This window comes from Bombina bombina, chromosome 4 (genome assembly GCF_027579735.1).
Source record: "Bombina bombina isolate aBomBom1 chromosome 4, aBomBom1.pri, whole genome shotgun sequence".
Taxonomy (NCBI): domain Eukaryota; kingdom Metazoa; phylum Chordata; class Amphibia; order Anura; family Bombinatoridae; genus Bombina; species Bombina bombina.
This window is the reverse complement of record NC_069502.1, coordinates 700,463,211-700,487,854: the sequence shown is the minus strand read 5'-3', so window position 1 is coordinate 700,487,854 and position 24,644 is coordinate 700,463,211. Positions and strand designations below refer to the sequence as shown.

The 24,644-nt window shown below is 36.0% G+C and overlaps 2 protein-coding genes across 2 annotated transcripts in view; one reads left to right on the top strand and one right to left on the bottom strand.

Annotated features, from left to right (window-relative positions):
• Nucleotides 1–24,644, bottom strand: part of NT5DC1 (5'-nucleotidase domain containing 1) — a 729,055-nt gene that overhangs the window by 552,510 nt on the left and 151,901 nt on the right. The window lies entirely within an intron of this gene.
• COL10A1 (collagen type X alpha 1 chain) overlaps nucleotides 13,435–24,644 on the top strand; it is a 54,092-nt gene continuing 42,882 nt past the window's right edge. Inside the window, exon 1 of the mRNA XM_053710878.1 lies at nucleotides 13,435–13,570. Within this exon, the coding sequence (XP_053566853.1) occupies nucleotides 13,438–13,570 (133 nt within the window). The 5' untranslated portion in view covers nucleotides 13,435–13,437. The remainder of the gene's footprint in view (nucleotides 13,571–24,644) is intronic.

Below are 24,644 nucleotides of genomic sequence, written 5' to 3'. Positions count from 1 at the left end.
GGCAACTGTACAACTGTAGTGATATCAGCAGGCAAAAAAATAAGTGCACATACAACACAAAATGTAATATTAACCATACATTTGCACTGTATAGTACATGAACACGTCACTGGGTGGTCTTCTCACTTCTAACAAGAGATTCTTTGCTGCTTGTGTGTGGGCCGTTTCCTTAATTAGTCATAGAATGTGTATGAACGGCCACCCACTTAAGCATCCCTTAAGCCTCGGTGCTCTATCCCATGTGTGAAAGAGCCACATCCTGTAAGCTATTCTTAGCTGTACAAACATAAGGAAAGGTAGCACCCGCAAATCAATCACTTTCAATCGTTTATACTATTACATTAAGGAGTACAGGTAATATCTCTAATGAATTGCTGAAACCCAGTACCAGATCTTACAGATGCACTGTTTAACAACCAGTTTACACGAAGTTTATTTTCTGAATGTGTGTTGATCCCGTAGACCCTTTTTATTATTAGTCATTTTGAGTTTACATAAACTTGTACTCCACACCAGTGTTTATTTTGCAATCTCATCCCTACACTTAAACATAAAATGATGTAAGTAAGGGCTAAGACCTGCATGTACAAAGCTGCATGGTTTTATTTTATAGTAAATCAGATGGCTAATAAAGCTGAATTTTGTTTGGATTTCGAGGATATGTAGGAGATGCCCTCTGCACTTCTCCAGAGGTATAGAATCCTACAAACATAATTGTTACTATATTATGAGCATATAAAGAAGCAATTTGTTTCTAAAATATGCTGACACGTTAATAAAGAGCAGCAGTAAAGAACAATATTATTCATTCTATTAGAGAGGCCTATTTCCCCATCAATTTAAAATGAGTCCGTTGGCACCGTGCCCCAGCAGTAGGTGGAAGCTTCCAGGAGTGCTTTAGTCTCCTTCCCTCCCCTATATATTCCCCTTTCTATCTACAGGCTTCTGTTCATCTACAGTCAAGTTAGGAAGTATTTGGAGACAATTTGGAAATTTAAACCTGCCAGGACATAACATATACCAGCAAATGTTATACAATTATTTAATATTGTCATGTTGTTAACACAATTGACAAGACATTGCAAATCAAGAGCAGTACAGTTATGCAATTCTAGAAACTTTTTGAATAGTATAGTGGTATGCACATTCATGTATTTATGAACATACTTAAATAGTATGGTGGAATGCACATTCATAGTCTTATGAGCATACTTGAATACTAGTATGCTGTAATGCACATTCATGGTCTTATGAACATACTTAAATAGTATGGTGGAATGCACATTCATAGTCTTATGAACATACTTAAATACTAGTAGAGGAGGCACTAACTAGTTCTTACTATAGAAAAAAGCAGTAATTAGCTTATAAATGTATCACAATACAATGCTAACAATGATTACAGTACAGTAACCTAAAGCAGTAATTAACCCATAAATGAATTACTTCGGGTTTCAGATAAGGCATTAATAGCACACTGGCAAGCAGCAGACAGGTAATCACAACAGCCCACTGGAGAGGTTATGTATTCCGTGGAAAAAGGCAGCAAATTGCACAGATGCTATATATGAGATTTCTTCAAGATGTTACCCACCGACTCTCTCCCCCCTCTACCAAATTCTAACATTTAAACCTTATATTTAGGTGTCTCACATTTATCAAAGAAAGTGTTCTCATAACTAACACGTATATTTCCCTTAACTGACTCCCGGATTAGTGATGGATACTATATTCTCTTGGAATGTAACATCCTCCTTGCAAGACAAGCACATTTGCTTGAGAGTAGCAGAGGAAAACATAGTGAAAAAGTCATACCCTACAATGGTGTAATGCCTATTCATGGCCTTTTCACCATACTTGAATAATATGGTAGAATGCACATTCATGCTGTGGGCAATTAGGGACAGTTTTAAAAGGCCTATGGGGTCAAAATTAAACTTTCATGATTCAGATAGAATTAATATGTTAAATCATTTTATTACTGCACTATTGCATGCACATACCTGTGTGTTTAACTCCTATCTGAATCATGCAAGTTTAATTTTGACTTTCCTATGATGAAGGCACTTTTTCAGAGGTTTCTAACAGTAAAAGCAGTCAAAATATATGAGTGTATATTTTCCTTGATCAAACATTTTATAGGAATATTACATTTTCAGTTTAATGTCCTTTAATAAGAATATATGAGTTTTTTAGAAGCAAAACCTTAGTGACCCAATCCACTAGAACAGTAACATCTTTCAACCACAAGCTAAGCGCCCTTAACTCAAAAGGCCATTTTTAATACAGGGCTAAGAAAATCACACATGACATCATCATGGAGCACGTAATAATTGTAATCAGTTCTGATGTGAATGAGACTATTTTTCTTTTTTAATAAATATCTTAAAAACTACTACTCTGCTTCATACCATTTAAAAAAAAAACATTACATAGGTACTTAGATATATCTGTAAACACATTTTCAACCAAAACTATTCAACTGTTTTATTTATGAGAATAAAAAAAACCCTACCACCATATTGAGTACCAGGAAAAATAAAACATAAAAAATAATGTAACCTTAATTTTCTAAAATAAAAATACACACACACACACATATATATGTCCAACGATAACCTGCGGAGCGCACAAATAATCCTCTGTTCACAGTAGGTAAAGGCTCTATGAGAGGGGAGGGCGGGATATTTGAATCCCTTACTCACAGGCTATGGCAGCTGTTGGTTCAGCGTGTCTGTTTCACACGCCAGAAAGTAAAATCCATGATCCACAAAGAGAACCAAAGTAAGCGCTTCATAGCCCAAAGTTGATAAATAAAAAGATATATTTATTAGGACATCTAAAAACAAAGAGTGTCCAAAAAGGACAAATGGTTATCCAGGTTAGAGTTGCAGGCACACAGAGCAGGTCTGCTCTGTGTGCCTGCAACTCTAACCTGGATAACAATTTGTCCTTTTTTGGACACTCTTTGTTTTTAGATGTCCTAATAAATATATCTTTTTATTTATCAACTTTGGGCTATGAAGCGCTTACTTTGGTTCTCTTTGTGGATCATATATATATATATATATATATATATATATATATATATATATATATATATAGACACTTGCTTCATTATAGGCATTGTTAAAATGGGTACATAAACTCTATATGCAAATTATACATTGTTGTGATTAAACCAATGCAGTCAACTAATTCTAGCCATTCCTTAGTTCTTTTAATTCTTAGGTTTCTACATCCAAACTAGGCTGATTTGTAATACTCAACATTCAGTCATTGTGTCTGTTGTTTTGGTTTGGTCATGCCAGATAAAGTCTCTGGAACGCAAGACTGAAAAAAGTATCTTGTCTGGATGAAGCAAAATTGAATTGGCTAAGACCACTGTAAACAAAATCTATCTCATACTTAAATAATTTTCTCTTTCATAGATCATGATAACGGTTTCAGCTGATCAACATAAAATTCTAAATAAAAGTTATGAAAATCCAGAACTGAAAATATTTATGGTTAGATTTTTTCATGCATGTTTGTTAAAAATTTAATTTGCATTTTTGATGCTTTATATCACTAGGTCATTTTTTTCCAGATTAATTTAAGAATACTTTGCACAAGGAGATCCATCTCCAAACTAAATTTTATTAAACATGATCTTAACAACTCAAACTTGACTTCATTCTAATATACTGCACCGTTCAGGGATATAGAACTCCACTGTGCTGAATTAAACACAATTGATATACAAAAAGGGGGGAAGGGTGTGAAGTATATACAAAGGATTAAAATCACTCTTTATTGGTAACCATTAAAATCGTAATAAAAAAGAAAAAGAGGCAGTTCCTTAATGTTACCAGTTAAGAGGGTTAATAATCAGGGCCGTGATGTTTACGCGAAGGGGCTGAATGCCCCGGGGTGAAACAAGGATTAGTTGGTTTAGGATACGTCATTTTGTCAATCAATTAGACAAGATGGCGGACGGGAGTGCTGCGCTTATAGGCGGAGCAGTTTAAAGGTAAAAATAAAAGAAAATAAATAGATTTAAAAAAAATCATGACTTAAACTCCTGCTCGTTTTGATAAGTCTATGCAATGCCGTGAGGCTGTGCTTGTAACTTGACCTTCACTTTAACTGAATAGGAAAATAACATGACTGCACCTACACATAACAGATGCACACTCCCTCTCTCTCTCCCCTCTTTCTCTCTCTCTCCCCTCTATCTCTCTCTCCTCTATCTCTCCTCTCTCCCCCCTCTCTCTCTCTTTCCCCCTCTCTCTCTCTCCCCCCCTCTCTCTCCCTCCCCCCCTCTCTCTTCCCCCTCTCTCTCTCTTTCCCCTCTCTCTCTCTCTCCCCCCTCTCTCTCTCCCTCCCCTCTCTCTCTCTCCTTTCTCTCTTCTCTCTCTCCCCCTCTCTCTCTCTCCCCCTCCTCCCTCTCTCTTTTTCCCCCTCTCTCTCTCCCCCTCTCTCTCTCCCCCCTCTCTTTCCCCCCCTCTCTCTCTCCCCCCTCTCTCTCTCTTTCCCTCCCCTCTCTCTCTTTCCCTCCCCTCTCTCTCTTTCTCCCCTCTTTTATCTCTCTCTCCCATTTATTTTGCTCTCTCTCTCTTTTGCTGTCTCTCTCCCTCTCATGTGCTCTCTTTATCTCCCCTCTTGATCTCTCTCTCCCCTCTTGATCTCTCTCTCACCTTTCTTATGTTTTCCCTACCCCCTCTCTCCTCTTTTGAGCTGTTTTGAGCTCTCAGTCTGCACGGCCTTTCACGGGCCCGCCCGGCCCCGCCCCCGTCACGGCCCTTCACGCTCGGCCACACTGCCTTCATGGACCTTCATGCTCGGCCACGCCCCCTTCATGCTCGCCCATGCCCACTTCTGCTCGCACCGCAGATCAGGTAGGGACTGTAAGGCCAAGTGTGTTTGTCCTCGTGCTGTCTCTACTGCGCATGACAGCTTCGGACAAACACACTTGGCCTTTTATAGTATAGGATATATAAATATATATATATATATATATATATATATATATATATATATATATATATATATATATACTGTATATCTTCAGGACATGGAATCTCTGATTTAGCATTAGAAAATTATTTTGATTTACCTCTGCTAAGGGTTATCTATATCCCCATTTTCCCATTATTCTATCTTCAGTCTATTTAAGGCAAAACCTACAGATTACAAGTGGAGCGCCACATTAGAAGTGGCTGGTTATTGCTACCCCGACCTCACAGTAGCAATTAGTGCTGATAAAAATTAACCAGAGTTCAGATGTCTGGTTAATTTTATAAATGTCCCCTAAATGCCCCCAAAATAAAGCTTAATGTTCCTTATTAAAGGGATACTAAACCCAAATTTTTTCTTTCATGATTCAGATAGAGCATGCAATTTTAAGCAACTTACTCATTTACTTCTATTATAAAATTGTCTTCATTCTCTTGGTATCTTTATTTAAAAATGCTGGAATGTTTGCTTAGGAGCTGGTCTATTATTTGTTCAGCACCTGGGTAGTGCTTGCTAATTGGTGGCTAAATGTAGCAAGCAAATCAGCAAGTGATACCCAGGTGCTGAACCAAAAATGGGCCGGCTCCTATGCTTACATTTCTGCTTTTCAAATAAAGATAGCAAGAGAACAAAGAAAGATTGATAATAGGAGTAATTTACTAAGTTGCTTAAAATTGCATGCTCTATCTGAATCATTAAAGAAAAAATGTGGGTTTAGTGTCCCTCTAAGAAATAAAGATAGTAGCATCTTTATTTTTTTAATACAATGACTGCAATAAGCAGTTATGAGGGCTAAATTTGGCGGGTGTGGGGTGTTAGAAACAAAACGGCACTAAAAAGTGCCTTTACATTGTGGTCTGTGGGAACTGTGTGTTCTATATATATATATATATATATATATATATATATATATATATATATATATATTTATATATATTCACATACACATATATTTACATTTACTGCCCATCACTGCACAACTTACCTCCTTCCCTTCGCTATTTCGGCATTAGAACGAGGCTTCCACTGGAGCCTATGGGAGCGCACTTTTAAGAGCGCAATGCTTCAGTGCAATTGCACCTTACATGTATTACTCAGTTGAGCACAAATATTGATTTAGTATAAGCGATATTTTGCGCTCAACTCAAAATCTGGCCCACAATCAAAGAAAGTATCTTTTATTATTAGAATTACCTAGCCATACTATAAATACCATACATATATCTCACTTAAGTGAGTGGCCTAATCCCACTATAGTATATACTCTCAATGCATTTCCTCATTAAGCTTATTCTTGTGAAAATGTACAAAATCAGTAGTTATGCTGTGCTTGACTTTAAAACAAATTTTAATAAAAACAATATGTCACTTTACTGGAGCTCCATGGATGCATTACTTCCTAAACAAAAGAAGAATAACCTATCCAAATAATCGTGGTTGGCGACTTCCATCTCTGAAACTATTTTATGGAACTTGCAGTAAGACATGATATTACATCTGTGCCAGCACACGCTTGCAGCTAATGGAGGAAAACTATACATACATGGCGAGTTCCAAATCTCAGTATGACAGTGATTTCTTAAAGAGCTTACAGATCACTAGGTGTTTCTCTGACCTTTTGTTCCAAAGTTTTTGGCCAGTTCTTGTATACACCTCCTTGACATAATCAATCTATTTTCTACCGTTTACTCTGGAATTGATGTGCTGGAATTCTTTCCTAAGGCCATATTGGCTTGGTCAAAACTTTGTCAGCTGCTTAAGCTGCCTGTCGCTCCAGACTTGGCTGCAGGTCTCTGTCTGGTTGCCTCAGCTGGCTTAAATCTTTTGCCTTTTGTGACTAAGCTGGTTTGGCAGCAACCTTCTTATCCAATTTGGTTCCTTTTGTTATGCAGTCTCTTACATAGTAAAGGCAGCAGTATGAATACTAGCAAATGTATTGCTGCTCGAGAGCTAGTTAGGTAGATATGAAAACAATAAATTGCAACAACTGCTGCCTGATTTACATTTTATTTAAAGAAGTCTTGGCAAACTCAATTGTAATACATATATACACCGAATTAAAGTATGTAATAAAAGTTGGTGGTTCATTTACTTTACTACTATTGGCGAGACAATTTTCCTAATTTGGATAAAAAGATTAAGAGAAATACCCTATTGTGATGTTTGTAAGGATAAACTAGTTATATTAAATACACAATTTCACACCCAAAAAAAGTTTGGTTATCCTAAATGGTGTTTTTTAATTCAAACTACTATATTTTTCTGATATACAGTATATATATATATATATATATATATATATATATATATATATACACACACACACATATATATAGATTCTAGATTGTAAGTTCCCACGGGAATAGGGCCCTTAACTCTTCCTGTATGTGTTTGTAAAATGTTGTCTTGTCTCTTACAAGTTTTATATCATTACTTTATTTAAGTGAATTGTACCCATGGACAGCGCTGCGGAATATGTTGGCACTTTATAAATAAAGTATAATAATATAATATATATAATACTCCCTCTATAAAAAAAAAGTCCAGTCTAACATATGAGTAACAGATTACTTTAAAAACATAAAAGAAAAAGGAAGAAGAAATAAAAAAACAAGACAATCTCAAAATCTTTGAAAAACTGAGACGCGACCGTGAGACAAGATACTTCAGAAGGGCAATATAGTCTATGAATTCTGCATGCTTCAGGTTAGTTTAGGTGAAAAATCCAGATCACGCAGCCAGAAAACTCATGGTTAGCCCCTTGTTCTGTCTGCAAGGTTTTTGAGACACATCTTATTCTATCTGATGAGACTAATTTTGTATAAAAAACAGACATGTGAATATTCTTCACTAATCGAAATTTAGATGAATCGAGTTTCAAGTGTGTTATGTAGTTTTTGCAGCTATATAAGCAATAAGTTCTTGTTGTAAGTGCTGGCGTTTTTACAACTAGGCCCTTTGTCAACCTCATGAGGGTCTATGAATCTAGCCCAATATATATACCTTGTGCACTACAAAACAACATGACCTATAATGAACTGCCTAAAATATCTGGGTATGAATAAAGAATTACTGTTTTACAGGCTTTTCCAACAACCATGGGATTAACACTACTTTTCATTTTTTTCCCCTTCTTCTCTATGTTGCAAATTGATTGATCAATAATAACAAAGTTAAGTGGTAACATAGAGGCCAGTTCAAAATAATCATAATTCCTTTGCAATGCAATAAAGTGTTTGAGGGTTTAAATTAAAAAAATATAAAATGAAACGTAATAAAAATAAAACCGTATTTATAATCAATATTTAATTAAATGAAATGACATATCTTATTTTTGCTTTGTCCACATCTTTTTCTTCCCTAACCTACTTGCAAAGCCTGCAATACAGCTGTTTCTGTTTGGTTTGTTATATTGTTTTCTAATTCAAACAGTTTTTTTCTAATTAAATTGTCATCTCTTTATTAGGGCTGCAACAACTAATCGGTAAGATTGATCATAAAAATAGTAGTCAAAGAATCTCATTATCAATTAGGTGGTCAGCGATTAGTTGGTTAATTGCACAGCACCAGCTGCTTCAATTCGATGAACTCCTGCACATGGTATTGTGCAAACATTTTTATTTATTAATTTTTTTTTCTATCCGATGAATCGGATGATTATTGTCCGATTAATCGGATAGAAAATAGATTAAATAAATAAATTCAGGGTTTTTTTGCACAATCTTAGTTGCAGTAGATCATCAGATTAAAGCAGCTGGTGCTGTGCAACTGACCAACTAATCGCTGACCACCTAACTGATAGAGATTTGTTGACAAATATTTTTATGATCAAACTTACCGATTAGTTGTTGCAGCCCTACTCTTTATTGATTCTAAGTGTTTTGAAATTGATTAAAATAAATAAATACCCAAGCGGCTATACAGAAGTGTCCCTGTCCGCCCCAGCCTGCCTCTGGCGGGCAGCAATCCGTTGGCGGTATTCAGCATTGCACGCAAGCGCTATTTTGAGATCACGTGCAACACCGCCCCCTGCCCACGCACAGCCAATCATGCATGGGCAGAAGCTGTCAATTTTACCAGTCGGACAAGACCAGGGAGATTGAAATTCTCCACCTAAGAGGTGGAGAAGATGCTAGGAAGCAGCGATCTGATGACCACTGCTTGATAAATACAGACTGCAGGTTCTCTTGTGAGAATCTGCAGTCATAGTGAGGCCAAGGGCTTGATAAATCGAGCCCCATGTACTAATGAACAAATTCACACTGATTGTAATGAATGGAGCCCACATATATTAACAATACATTATGTTCCATTCTTATGTGCAGACTTCCTACAATCTATTCTACTACTGGGGATACTTAAAACATCTGCATGGTTCTGCTCATTATTCACATCTGTATGTTATATTTTAAGGTCTCCAGGAAACCCCTTGGGTTAATATGTATACCCGTTTACTATTCACTAGATTTCTCATAACATTGTGCCCCCCAAAAACTTTATATTATAGTGAACGACTGAGAGGGTCAAAACTGCAACAGGGTGATAAGCTTGTCTCTGAATATATGATGTAGCTCATTTATTCAAGCTGGGGACCAAGCATTGCAATAGCTTTCCCTGATAGACTAAATTCTGGTTGAACTGCTTAGTGATATTACTGCATCTTCCCCTTTCCTTTTAAATGGTCAGAGGGTTTTCATTGTCTCTGACAATAAGACATGTCTTCTTTATATGAGTTATATATTGCCATTACTGTCAAACAATGTCATTTCCATGTGATCAGAAACCTACACATTTTTTTGCTGATTATCTGTATTTAGCCAAACTGAAAAAGCAAAATATGGGGAAAAGGGTCACAAAAAGAAATTAAAAAACAAACAAAAAAAACAAACAAGTTTTGGCCCAATAAATGCAAAATCGTTCTCGTATAAAAGGTTGAGATATAAAGCACAGAAATCACTGTCAAGGCTAACAAAGCCAATGTACATTTTGCTAGTTACAGTCTAGTCACACAACATCTGTCCATGTTGCTTTAATAAATGGGATATTTCCGGTAATTTGAATGAGGTTTAAATTGGTTAAATGTAACTAAATGCTAAAGAAACTAATTAGGATAACTTGCAAGTGTCAGCAGGAAGAATAATTTGTCGTATATGCAGCATATGTTATTTTAACAAGTAGGTTCCATTTACCATTTCCTCTATTTATTTAATATCATTGTCCATTGTATTAATAGCTTTACACTGCCAGATCTTTGGGATTCTTAAGTAAGAATATTGTGGGCAGGAGTGTAAAGATAAGTGTCTAGGTATATCACTTTTCTTACAAGGGATGAAAAATAGCTAACAAAGCGAACACTACTTAAAGGGACACTCAAGTCACAATTAAACTTTCATGATTCAGATAGAGCATGTAATTTTATACAACTTTCCAATTTACTTCCATTAACAAAATGTGAACAGTCTTTTTATACTTACCCTATTTGAGTCACCATATCCTACTGAGCATGTGCAAGAAGTTACAGAGTATACGTATATGCATTTGTTATCGGCTGATGGCTGTTACATGATACAAGGGGAGTGGAAATAGACATTACTTTGAAATTTCTAAGCAAAAAATCTACTACTCAATTGAAGAAGGGGCCGATTTATCAAATGGTAGGCGGACATGATTCGCTGTTGCATACGCTGCCGGCATTTAACATTGCACATGTATTTTTGGTGAAATGCTTGAGCAATGCCGCCCCCTGCACATTTGCAGACAATCGGCCACTAGCAGAGGGTGTCAATCATCCCTATCGGATTGGGATGATTACAGTCCGTCACCTAAAAGGTGGCAGACGAGTAAAGGAGCAGCGGCCTTATGACCGCTACTTCTTAACTTAAAGGGACACTGAACCCAAATTTTTTCTTTTGTGATTCAGATAGAGCGTGCAATTTTAAGCAACTTTCTAATTTACTCCTATTATCACATTTTCTTCATTCTCTTGGTATCTTTATTTGAAATGCAAGAATGCAAGTTTAGATGCCGGCCCATTTTTGGCGAACAACCTGAGTTGTTCTTGCTGATTGGTGGATTGATTTAACTGACTAATAAACAAGTGCTATCCAGGGTCTGAACCAAAAAATAACTTAGATGCAAATAAAGTTAGCAAGAATACGAAGAAAAATTGATAAAAGGAGTAAATTAGAAAGTTGCTTAAAATTGCATGCTCTATCTTAATAACGAAAGAAAAAAATTAGGTTCAGTGTCCCTTTAAGTTTCCAGCGAGCCGGAAACATCACAGGTAGAAAGCAGCATCCGCTGCTTAATAAATCTACCCCTAAGTGCTCTATTGCATTGTCTTTTTTATCATGAATGTGTTGATTATGCAAATCTACTGTATTTACTGGTCCTTTAATATTTTGCATTGTTTAACAGCAATCAGAACTGTCGATTTTGTCCAAACATGTGTCATTTTGTGTGACCTGTGCAAACATATGTGTAATTTTGTGTGACCTGTGCAAACATATGTGTCATTTTGTGTGACCTGTGCAAACGTATGTGTCATTTTGTGTGACCTGTGCAAACATATGTGTCATTTTGTGTGACCTGTGCAAACATATGTGTCATTTTGTGTGACCTGTGCAAACGTATGTGTCATTTTGTGTGACCTGTGCAAACATATGTGTCATTTTGTGTGACCTGTGCAAACATATGTGTCATTCTGTGTGACCTGTGCAAACATATGTGTCATTTTGTGTGACCTGTGCAAACATATGTGTCATTCTGTGTGACCTGTGCAAACATATGTGTCATTCTGTGTGACCTGTGCAAACATATGTGTCATTTTGTGTGACCTGTGCAAACATGTGTCATTTTGTGTGACCTGTGCAAACATATGTGTCATTTTGTGTGACCTGTGCAAACATGTGTCATTTTGTGTGACCTGTGCAAACATATGTGTCATTCTGTGTGACCTGTGCAAACATATGTGTCATTTTGTGTGACCTGTGCAAACATATGTGTCATTTTGTGTGACCTGTGCAAACATATGTGTCATTTTGTGTGACCTGTGCAAACATGTGTCATTTTGTGTGACCTGTGCAAACATATGTGTCATTCTGTGTGACCTGTGCAAACATATGTGTCATTCTGTGTGACCTGTGCAAACATATGTGTCATTTTGTGTGACCTGTGCAAACATTTTGGTATCAAAGAAAATATACAATGAATGAGCAAATATGTAAAATAACTTTTACACAATTAAATATGTAAATGAAAATGTCATGGAAAAATATATATGAGAAAATGATTTTGTTAATAATTATACAATGTGCATAACCATAGGTAGGAAGTTTAAAAATCTTAATACTATGCTATAATTAAATTAAAAAATGTAAATTTAAGGAGATACAAGAAACATTACATACATGCTGTACAGCTTTTTAAAACTTGTACAAAGATATTTAGCTATCTCCATTACACATGATGACTCCAACACCTTTGGATTTAAGAACATACGTTAAATTAACTATATTAACATATTATTTTAAAATAACTTACATCCGTAGATTGGTTGTTTTAAATGTGGATGTGTCTGTGAACATATGACAAGTGCTTCTAACAAATCTGCATATGAATAATACTAATTTAATTTGAGACTAACTATACAATAGCACAACATTTTGAAAGAATGAACCTGATCTTGCATGTCTGCATCAGATAATTTGCTTTATAATTAGTCCTTCAGACTTGGAGGGAGGGGTTTGAGTTCTGGACAACTTAATGTGGATAAACTGTATAAATAAATGTACTACAGTCTAAGACCAAACTAATTCGTCATGATGCATTTTTCATGAGACCTGTAGGATTTTCCCCCCTAATCTACCGGGTACCAGGGTAGAACAAGGCTGTGACATGGTCTATTGCAAAGTAAAAAAAGGCCAAGAACTTCTGTTTTCATTCATTCTTTGGAAACAAACCTAAAAGGCAGCAAATACTTCTTGAACCATTTAAATAGAACAGCAAGGTTAGGTAATTTTATAGTTGTAAGTATGTGTGTGTGTGTGTATATATTTTCCTTTAGCTTCTTTTACTTGAGTCAGGACTTATAAAACATGCTGGAGGGAACTGTCAGTTATTGGTCTGTTCAGTGCTGAAACTACAGAACAAAAATAGACTATTTTTTTTCTCTTGATGCTTGATTTAGTCTTACTTGTTCAAAGAGCTTCGATTTTGGTACCACAAAGCGAGACAATGATTTTAACAAAATTAGCAACATTTGCTTGGATAAATTCATTATGTACAGTGCAAAGGATATAAGGCAGATATTTCTACAAAATACAGATGCAATAAATGCAAAAACCGTAACAGTAGAATAAGGTATATTGAAGTCAAAATCATTTTGAAGATTAGCAGTGAGCTATAATTTTGTTTCCTATGCAGAAACGGCTTGGGAATATGCATTTACAGACAAGCATCCTTTTGCTTCTGGTTTCTCCAAATTTTATCTATGCATCTGGCTATTACCCTGAAAGGCGTTCCAGTGTGAAAGGACCACCACCATTCCTACCATTTAACCAAAAAAGTCAAGGTAAGACTTTTTATTTTCCCCATAAGATCTATTTTATTTAACTGTGCGCATGGGCAAAAAACCTGACATATCAGCTGTGTCTTATTCTATAACAAACACTTGCAAGGTCAATAAACGGAAAATTCAACCAAAGTGTACAATTGGCTTTGTTCATATATTTTGTTATGAAAAATCAATAGACAAAACAGTATCATTATCTGTTATCTTGGTGTGTTTATAAATGTGTAGAGATTAAACCACAACTTAGAAAATAATAGGTAGAAAGATGCTTTGCACAATATAAAACTGATGTGAAATATCTTACCAGACTTTAATTGGTAGTGCAGGAGGGTATATAACATTGCTTTTTGAGAATAAAAAATGTATTGGAGTGAAATTATTCAAATAAACACATAATTACTTGAATATGAAACAACAGATCATTTTTACATTATATCTACTGTGTTTACTGCACATTGTTACTTTTTGTCCAAATTAAAAATAAAATAAAAAAATCAATAAACAAGCAATTATTTCAGCAATGTTTGTTCAGCAGGAATTTCGGTACTATTGCTGCTGAATAGTGTGACTTTATCTTGGTATTTTTAATGTTGACAATTATAGAGCACAATGTCACAAAACATTATATTTTATGCTTTTCTCAATTCTTCGTTGTTTTTCCCCTCTTTCAACTCTTTACATCCTCCATGTAATCAATTCAGCAGAAATCGGAATACTAATATATATATATTGGTTTAAAGGGACAGTAAAGTCAAAATTAAAACTTTCATGATTAAGACAGAGCGTGTCATTTTAAACAAATTTCCAATATACTTCTGTCATCAAATTTGCTTCGCTCTCTTGGTATTGAAGAGTAAAACCAGGTAGGCTCATAAGGTAGGCTCATTAGGGCTCAGGAGTGTGCACGTGTCTTTAGTACTCTATGGCAGCAGTGTTTTGCAACATTGTATAACAAAGCTACAAATAATGTTGCAAAACACTGCTGCCATAGAGTACTAAAGACACGTGCACACTCCTGAGCTCTAATGAGCCTACCTAGTTTTACTCATCAATGAAGGATATCAAGAGGACAACGCAAATTTGATAGCAGAAGTAAATTTAAAAGTTGTTTAAAATTGCATGCTCTATCCGAATCATGAAAGTTTAATTTTGAATTCACTGTCTCTTTAACTATAACACATATATACAGTCTGAATGATATTTTGTAGTTAAACTACATATTAATACAGACAATCATAATGAATTCCTCTTGTATCTATTAAAAAGTATAAAGCCAAAATAAAAAAAACAATGTTTTTTAGCTAAATGTACAAATAAAATAAATAATTTCCTTGAAAACAATACAAACTGTAGCCATTCAGAATGAAACAGATGAAGAAACACAAACAATTTCTATTGGATCTTATTGACATCACATGAAACAAAACATCTATGTAGATTTAGGAAAAATCTTGTTATGTTAGACAATTTAACAAATATATACAATAAAGTCTCTTAGGAAATATTTTATGCATCTAATGTAAATATATATATGAATGGTAATAAAATAAATATGTATATATTTTACTGATTACATTTTTCTATGTAAATGAAATTTAAAAAAGTAAATACAACAAAGATATTCCACTTTGAATGAACTCACCTGAAAATCTATAAATGTTATGTATAAGAGACTTACTTTTATCATGAATTAGGTAAGTGCCATTCTTTCTAAAATAAAAGTACTTAAGTTATCCTAATTAGAACTACCTCTAATCATATGCTAGGATGAGTACACAATAAAATAAAAAAATAATGATAAAGTATAAAAAATGCTTAAACTTCAGGAAGTTTTTGCAAATATGTATTGCAATGTGACATTCAAAATTACTGTTTTATAAGAGGTAAAATAATAAGCTAAGATGATATGCTTAAATATTAGTGTGACAGTACATCTGCTTTTAAGAAACTGCATTTTTTCTGTTAAATAAAATGATAGTATCTCACTAGATATTACATATAAAAACAATAGTTTACATTTTTGTGTAAAATGATGTTTCATATAGTTGTTGTTGATGATATTTTTAGAAAAAAACCACAAAGAACAGTATTTACATTTTATAGAAACATCAAAGATGAACAGAAAATGTGATCTTTCCGAAAACAATAATAATAAAATAAAATGGGGAACTAAATCAGCTGATTTTAATTTTAACAAATACTACACTGTTGGGTAAAAGGTCATTTGAGGTGAACACCTGTATCCATGCTAAAAGATGACTGGAACTCTGGCCTCGTATTTTAAAATATCAAGACGTTTTACAAAGAAAACCTGTTTAAACTATATATACACTGCTGACTTCTTTATGCACTTCTATACATACCCTACCAGTGTTTCACAATATATATGACTCTAAGGGATCACACATTTAATTGAAACTTAAAAAGCATACAAAATATAAATAAATATACACTTTTTATAACCCAGGGAATTTTTTTCTTATATATATTTCTATTAAATATTATGCATGTAGAAGCCAGATCTAGAATTTCAATAGTCATTCCTGCCAGATTCCTGGGTTCTTTCAAGCCAAATAAACTCTTATTAACGCAATAATAAAAATCAAACATGTATGTCTCTCCATGTAAATGCAACACTAATGTTGCTACACAAATACACAGGGGCATCCAATGACATTTTACATGAAATTGCTGCTGCTGCTGCAAAAACAATAACACATTCAAACCACTAATGATAATGCATTTATGATAGTCGGTAAGTAACCAAGTTAACCCCTTAACGACCGAGGACGTGCAGGGTACGTCCTCAGAAAAAAGGCAGTTAATGCCTGAGAACGTACCCTGCACGTCCTCGGTGTGGAAAGCAGCTGGAAGCGATCCTGCTCGCTTCCAGCTGCTTTCCGGTTATTGCAGTGATGCCTCGATATGGAGGCATCCTGCAATAACCTTAAATGGCCATCCGGTGCAGAGAGAGCCACTCTGTGGCCCTCTCTGCACCGGACATCGGTGGCCGGTAACGTTGGTGGGTGGGAGCTGACTTGGGAGGCGGGTGGGCGGCCATCGATGGGCCGGGTAATGTAGAGGGGGGCGGGATCGGGGGCGGGGGCGATGGGGGCGCGCACAGGCGCGCGCGCGTGCACGCCGGGCGGCGGGCGGGCGCGTGCACGGGGCGGGAGCGGGTGGGAACCGCTACACTACAGAAAAGACTGCTTTAAGTTTCAGTGCAAAGCTTTTTATTTAAAAAAAAAACAACAGTCAAAGGTATCTAGGAGGGGGTGGGGGTTTGTTCTTTGGTGGGTAGGGGAGCTACACTACAGAAAATGGGGAAAAAATAAAAAAGCAACTGTTTTTTTTATAAACTGGGTACTGGCAGACAGCTGCCAGTACCCAAGATGGCGGCCATTAAGGCAGAGGGGGAGGGTTAGACAGCTGTTTGGTGGGGGATCAGCCAGGTTGGGGGCTAAGGGGGGCTCCTACACAGCAGCATATGTAAATATGCTTTAAAAAAAAAAAAAAGCCTAAATATATATTTTATTTTAGTACTGGCAGAGTTGCTGCCAGTACTTAAGATGGCGGGGACAATTGTGGGGTGGGGGAGGGAAGGGAGCTGTTTGGGAGGGATCAGGGGGTCTGATGTGTCAGGTGGGAGGCTGATCTCTACACTAAAGCTAAAATTAACCCTGCAAGCTCCCTACAAACTTCCTAATTAACCCCTTCACTGCTAGCTATAATACACGTGTGATGCGCAGCGGCATTTAGCGGCCTTCTAAGTACCAAAAAGCAACGCCAAAGCCATATATGTCTGCTATTTCTGAACAAAGGGGATCCCAGAGAAGCATTTAGAACAATTTGTGCCATAATTGCACAAGCTGTTTGTAAATGATTTCAGTCAGAAACCTAAAATTGTGAAAAATTTAACTTTTTTTTTAATTTGATCGCAATTGGCGGTGAAATGGTGGCATGAAATATACCAAAATGGGCCTAGATCATTACTTGGGGTTGTCTACTACACTAAACTAAAGCTAAAATTACCCCAAAAAGCTCCCTACATGCTCCCTAATTAACTCCTTTACTGCTGGGCATAATACACGTGTGGTGCACAGTGGCATTTAGCATCCTTCTAATTACCAAAAAGCAACACCAAAGCCATATATGTCTGCTATTTCTGAACAAAGGGGATCCCAAAGAAAAATTTACAATCATTTATGCCATAATTGCACAAGCTGTTTGTAAATAATTTCAGTGAGAAACCAAAAGTTTGTGAAAAAATTTGTGAAAAAGTGAACGATTTTTTGTATTTGATCGCATTTGGCGGTGAAATGGTGGCATGAAATATACCAAAATTGGCCTAGATCAATACTTTGGGATGTTTACTAAAAAAAAATATATACATGTCAATAGATATTCAGGGATTCCTGAAAGATATTAGTGTTCTAATGTAACTAGCGCTAATCTTGAAAAAAAAATGGTTTGGAAATAGCAAAGTGCTACTTGTATTTATGGCCCTATAACTTACAAAAAAAGCAAAGAACATGTAAACATTGGGTATTTCTAAACTCAGGACAAAAATTTAGAAACTATTTAGCATGGGTGTTTTTTGGTGGTTGCAGATGTATAACAGATTTTGGGGGTCAAAGTTAGAAAAAGTGTGTTTTTTTCCATTTTTTTTCCCATATTTTATAATTTTTTTTAAAGTAAATTATAAGATATGATGAAAATAATGGTATCTTTGGAAAGTCCATTTAATGGCGAGAAAAACGGTATATAATATGTGTGGGTACAGTAAATGAGTAAGAGGAAAATTACAGCTAAACACAAACACCGCAAAAATGTAAAAATAGCCTTGGTCCCAAATGGACAGAAAATGGAAAAGTGCTGTGGTCATTAAGGGGTTAAAGGGACAGTCTACACCAGAATTTTTATTGTTTCAAAAGATAGATAATCCCTTTATTCCCATTTCCCAGTTTTGCAAAACCAACACAGTTATATTAATATACTTTTAACCTCTGTGATTATCTTGTCTCTAAGCCTCTGCAAACTGCCCCTTTTTTCAGTTCTTTTGACAGACTTGCAGTCTAGCCAATCAGTGCCTGTTCCCAGATAACTTCACGTGCACGAGCACAGTGTTATCTATATGAAATATGTGAACTAACACCCTCTAGTAGTGAACAACTTTTAAAATGCAATCTGAAAGAGGTGGGCTTCAAGGTCTAAGAAATTAGCATATGAACCTCCTAGGTTAAGCTTTCAACCAAGAATACCAAGAGAACAAAGCAAAATTGGTGATAAAAGTAAATTGGAAAATTGTTTAAAATTACATGCTCTATCTGAATCATGAAAGTTTATTTTGGCCTAGACTGTCCCTTTAACATGCATGCACATACACATGCATTAAAGGGTCGTGTGTGTGTATATTTTGTTGGTAGACTGAGCAATACAGTAAGTATTCTCCATTTCTAAAGGGATATGAAAGTCAAAATTTCATAGAACATGTCATTTTAAGACACTTTTAAAATTCAAATGTGCTTAGTTCTCTTGGTATCCCTAGTTAAAAAAAAATATGCACATATCTTACACTAGAGGGAGCTAGCTGCTGATTGGTGCCTGCACACATGTTTCTTGTGATTGGCTAACTAGCTGTGTTCAGCTAGCTGCAAGTAATGCAATGCTGTTCCTTTAGCAAAGGATAACAAGATAATGAAGCAAATCTGATAACAGAAGTAAATTGGAACGTTGTTTAAAATTGAATGTTATATCCAATTCAGGAACGAAAAATGTTGGGGTTTCCTGTCCCTTTAATTGACCATGTACTATGTAGAGAGTTATCTGAAAGCTAACTGAATGAAAACACTACTATATTAAATGCAGTTTCATGTGTGAAGTATTGTCTTTGACAGGAAAATGCACAGTTTCATCCTAGTCTTGGTTTCAAACTAGTTAATAGCCATGTTTACATCTGCCATGTGGGTTAAAAGTTTTCATAATTGGAGACTGATATTTCCAGTAATTGGATTTATGTGGATCCCAATTTATTTTTAAGAGGCAGCTGCACATCTAACCTTTCCTAACTTTTTATCTGTTAGATAGTGAGTTTAATAATTGTAATTTCATGTTTATATCTACCATATTATATGTATAAAGTGGAGCACACCCTCTTTCAAATGAATGGTCTTGCACGTTTGGTTTGTAGTTGTACGCAAAAGTCTTGGCACTTTTGATTAAACAATAGTAGAAAAAGTTTTGAAAAATAATACAGTAAATGGGTGATTCCTTTGTAAGGTCTAAGAACATTATTTGTCTGAACGGACTAGTTAGGCCTTGATCTAAAAGTAATGGCAACATTTGGTAGCATCCATGATTTAGATAGAGCATGCAATTTTAAACAACTTTCCAATTTATTTTTATTATTAAACTAGGCGATAAGCCTGCCCAGAGTGCAGTCTATGTTTAAAAAATACAAACTCCCAAGTATGGCTGCAACTAACGATTATTTTCATAATCGATTAATCAACCGATAATGTTTTCGATTAATCGACTAATCGGATAAAAAAAATCAATAATTGTTTCCTATATTTTAAAAAAATCCACATACTGAGTTTTACAAGTATAAGCTTCAGACTAAGGGGTCGATCCGATATAAATCGTCGCCCGCAAAAGCCGGCGACGCCAATATTTACGCTGATTTGGTATCCTATATACGGCGTAACCTAGAAGTTACGCGCGTATATTTCTGCCGTCTCCCGTAGTTTTTTGGGCCATAGGCAGGTATACCAAACCAGCGCAGTTTGGTATCCAATATGCAGCGTAAGGACTTACGTGGCGAAAATGGAGAAAACTTACTCCATTTTCACCTCGCCACAAAAAGCAGCCGTAAGAAGCCTTACGCTGACTATTGGAGCCCCGTAACTCCCTAAACTAACTAGAAAATAAACCTAACACCTAACGCATGCGCAATGTCTATCTACCTGTCAACCGCGATCCCCCCCCGAAATCCCTAATAAAGTTATTAATCCCTAAACCGCCGCTCCAGGACCCCGCCGCCATCTACATCAACTAACCCCCTACTGTGAGCACCTAAAACCGCCGCCATCTACCTTATCTATCCCCTAATCTGACCCCTTACACCGCCGCCACCTATATAAAAATTATTAACCCCTAATCTAATCCCCCTATACCGCCGCCAGCTATATTAATATTATTAACCCCTAATGTAAGCCCCTTACACCGCCGCCATCTCTATTAAAATGATTAACCCCTAATTTAATCTACCTACCCCGCCGCCAGCTATATTATCTATATTAACCCTAAGTATATTATAGTTAATATAGGTATTACATTATATATATTAACTATATTAACCCTAATTATATTAGGGTTAATATAGTTAATATAGTTACTATAGTATTTATATTAACTATATTAACTCTATCTAACCCTAACTAAATTTATATTAAATTAATCTAATTCATTTATAAACTAAAATATTCCTATTTAAATCTAAATACTTACCTATAAAATAAACCCTAATATAGCTACAATATAATTAATAATTACATTGTAGCTATGTTAGGGTTAATATTTATTTTACAGGTAAATTGTTAATTATTTTAACTAGGTATAATAGATATTAAATAGTTATTAACTATTTAATATCTACCTAGTTAAAATTATTACCCAATTACCTGTAAAATAAATCCTAACCTAAGTTATAAATACACCTACACTATCAATAAATTTAATAAACTACAAACATCTATCTAAAAATACAATTAAATTAACTAAACTAAATTACAAAAAATTAAAAAAAGATTACAAGATTTTTAAGCTAATTACACCTATTCTAAGCCCCCTAATAAAATAATAAACCCCCAAAATAAAAAAAATTCCCTGCCCTATTCTAAATTAAACAAATTTCAAAGCTCTTTACCTTACCAGCCCTTAAAAGGGCCTTTTGTGGGGCATGCCCCAAAGAATTCAGCTCTTTTGCATACAACAAATACAATCCCCCCCCCATTACAACCCACCACCCACATACCCCTATTCTAAAACCACCAGAACCCCCCTTAAAAAAGCCTAACACTACCCCCCTGAAGATCTCCCTACCTTGTCTTCACCACACCGGGCCGAACTCCTGATCCGATCCGGGCGATGTCTTCCTCCAAGCGGCAAAGAAGAATTCTTCCTCCGGCGATGTCTTCCTCCAAGCGGCAAAGAAGAATTCTTCCTCCGGCGACGTCTTCCTCCAAGCGGCAGCAAAGTCTTCATTCTTCCGGCGGCATCTTCAATCTTCTTTCTTCGCTCCGCCGCCGCGGAGCATCCATCCCGGCCGACTGCTGTACTACGAATGAGGTACCTTTAAATGACGTCATCCAAGATGGCGTCCGCCGAATTCCGATTGGCTGATAGGATTCTATCAGCCAATCGGAATTAAGTTAGAAAAATCTGATTGGCTGATTGAATCAGCCAATCAGATTCAAGTTCAATCCGATTGGCTGATCCAATCAGCCAATCAGATTGAGCTCGCATTCTATTGGCTGTTCCGATCAGCCAATAGAATGCGAGCTCAATCTGATTGGCTGATTGGATCAGCCAATCGGATTGAACTTGAATCTGATTGGCTGATTGAATCAGCCAATCAGATTTTTCTAACTTAATTCCGATTGGCTGATAGAATCCTATCAGCCAATCGGAATTCGGCGGACGCCATTTTGGATGACGTCATTTAAAGGTACCTAATTCGTAGTACAGCAGTCGGCCGGGATGGATGCTCCGCGGCGGCGGAGCGAAGAAAGAAGATTGAAGATGCCGCCGGAAGAATGAAGACTTTGCTGCCGCTTGGAGGAAGACGTCGCCGGAGGAAGAATTCTTCTTTGCCGCTTGGAGGAAGACATCGCCCGGATCGGATCAGGAGTTCGGCCCGGTGTGGTGAAGACAAGGTAGGGAGATCTTCAGGGGGGTAGTGTTAGGCTTTTTTAAGGGGGGTTTGGGTGGTTTTAGAATAGGGGTATGTGGGTGGTGGGTTGTAATGGGGGGGATTGTATTTGTTGTATGCAAAAGAGCTGAATTCTTTGGGGCATGCCCCACAAAAGGCCCTTTTAAGGGCTGGTAAGGTAAAGAGCTTTGAAATTTGTTTAATTTAGAATAGGGCAGGGAATTTTTTTTATTTTGGGGGTTTATTATTTTATTAGGGGGCTTAGAATAGGTGTAATTAGCTTAAAAATCTTGTAATCTTTTTTTTATTTTTTGTAATTTAGTGTTTGTTTTTTTTTGTAATTTAGTTTAGTTAATTTAATTGTATTTTTAGATAGATGTTTGTAGTTTATTAAATTTATTGATAGTGTAGGTGTATTTATAACTTAGGTTAGGATTTATTTTACAGGTAATTGGGTAATTATTTTAACTAGGTAGATATTAAATAGTTAATAACTATTTAATATCTATTATACCTAGTTAAAATAATTAACAATTTACCTGTAAAATAAATATTAACCCTAACATAGCTACAATGTAATTATTAATTATATTGTAGCTATCTTAGGGTTTATTTTATAGGTATGTATTTAGATTTAAATAGGAATATTTTAGTTTATAATATGAATTAGATTAATTTAATATAAATTTAGTTAGGGGTGTTAGGGTTAGATAGAGTTAATATAGTTAATATAAATACTATAGTAACTATATTAACCCTAATATAATTAGGGTTAATATAGTTAATATATATAATGTAATACCTATATTAACTATAATATACTTAGGGTTAATATAGATAATATAGCTGGCGGCGGGGTAGGTAGATTAAATTAGGGGTTAATCATTTTAATAGAGATGGTGGCGGTGTAAGGGGCTTACATTAGGGGTTAATAATTTTAATATAGATGGCGGCGGTGTTAGGGGCTCACTTTAGGGGGTTATAGATATAATATAGCTGGCGGCGGGGTACGGGAGCGGCGGTTTAGGGGTTAATAACTTTATTAGGTTGCGGCGGGGTACAGGAGCGGCGGTTTAGGGGTTAATAGCTTTTTTATTGTTAGGCTAGTGAGGGGGGATAGCGGATAGAGGGTTAGACGTGTCGGGCTATGTTAGGGAGGCGTGTTAGACAGTGCGGGCTATGTTAGGGAGGCGTGTTAGACAGTGCGGGTGTTTTAGACTTTAGTCAGGTTTTATAGGCGCCGGCAGTTTCTAACGTGGCGCAAGTCACTGGCGACGCCAGAAATTTGTACTTGCGCAGATTTCTGGACATCGCTGGTTTGTCAGACTTACGGCACGTTAGCATCTGACGGCGCCATATATGGGATAGCTCGAGTTGCGAGCTGAAACTGCGGGCGACGCCGGTTCCCTCGCTTGCGCCGCAAACTGCGATCTATATCGGATCGCGCCCTAAAACTTTACATTTTGCAATGGTAGATGAATACAGCACTTTGTGTAAAGGTGGTGCACGGTGTGGGAGGTAGCTGCAATAGCCTCTGTGATAATTATGCACTCGTAGTAACACCAGCACCAGTATCTTGAATATCAATACTTTTTATTAGAGGTTACATTAAAAGCAGCAACGTTTCGTGGTGAACCCACTTAGTCATGCTGATTGTATCACATTGTTTCAAACAATTTATATCTTCCTTTGGCGCCAACCGGCTTCAATTTTGGTAGTTTTACACCCCCTAGTGGTTATCCAATGCAATGTGTATACAAAATGTTAAAAACAAAATGTACCTGACTAAACAGATTACATATGGCAATGATTAATGTATAAATAGTTTTACCATTATTGTACATACTTATATTGATATTTAACATAATTATGCTAACTTTCCAGTTTTCAATGTCTTATTATAATGTAATCTCAATAATGTAAACGCATAGGTAAAATACCCTTGTTGTTTGCAACTTATCATATTGAAACTTTTTATAGTAAACTTTTTTTCGCATACAGTTATACTTTGAGTGATAATAAGTTTAAAGTTTTTAACTTATACTTTAGGGAATTTTTATACTTTAAGAGAAACAATTAAGGTCAAAATCCCTGTTCAACCCTCTGGGAATAAGAGTATCCAATTGGTATATCCATCTCATC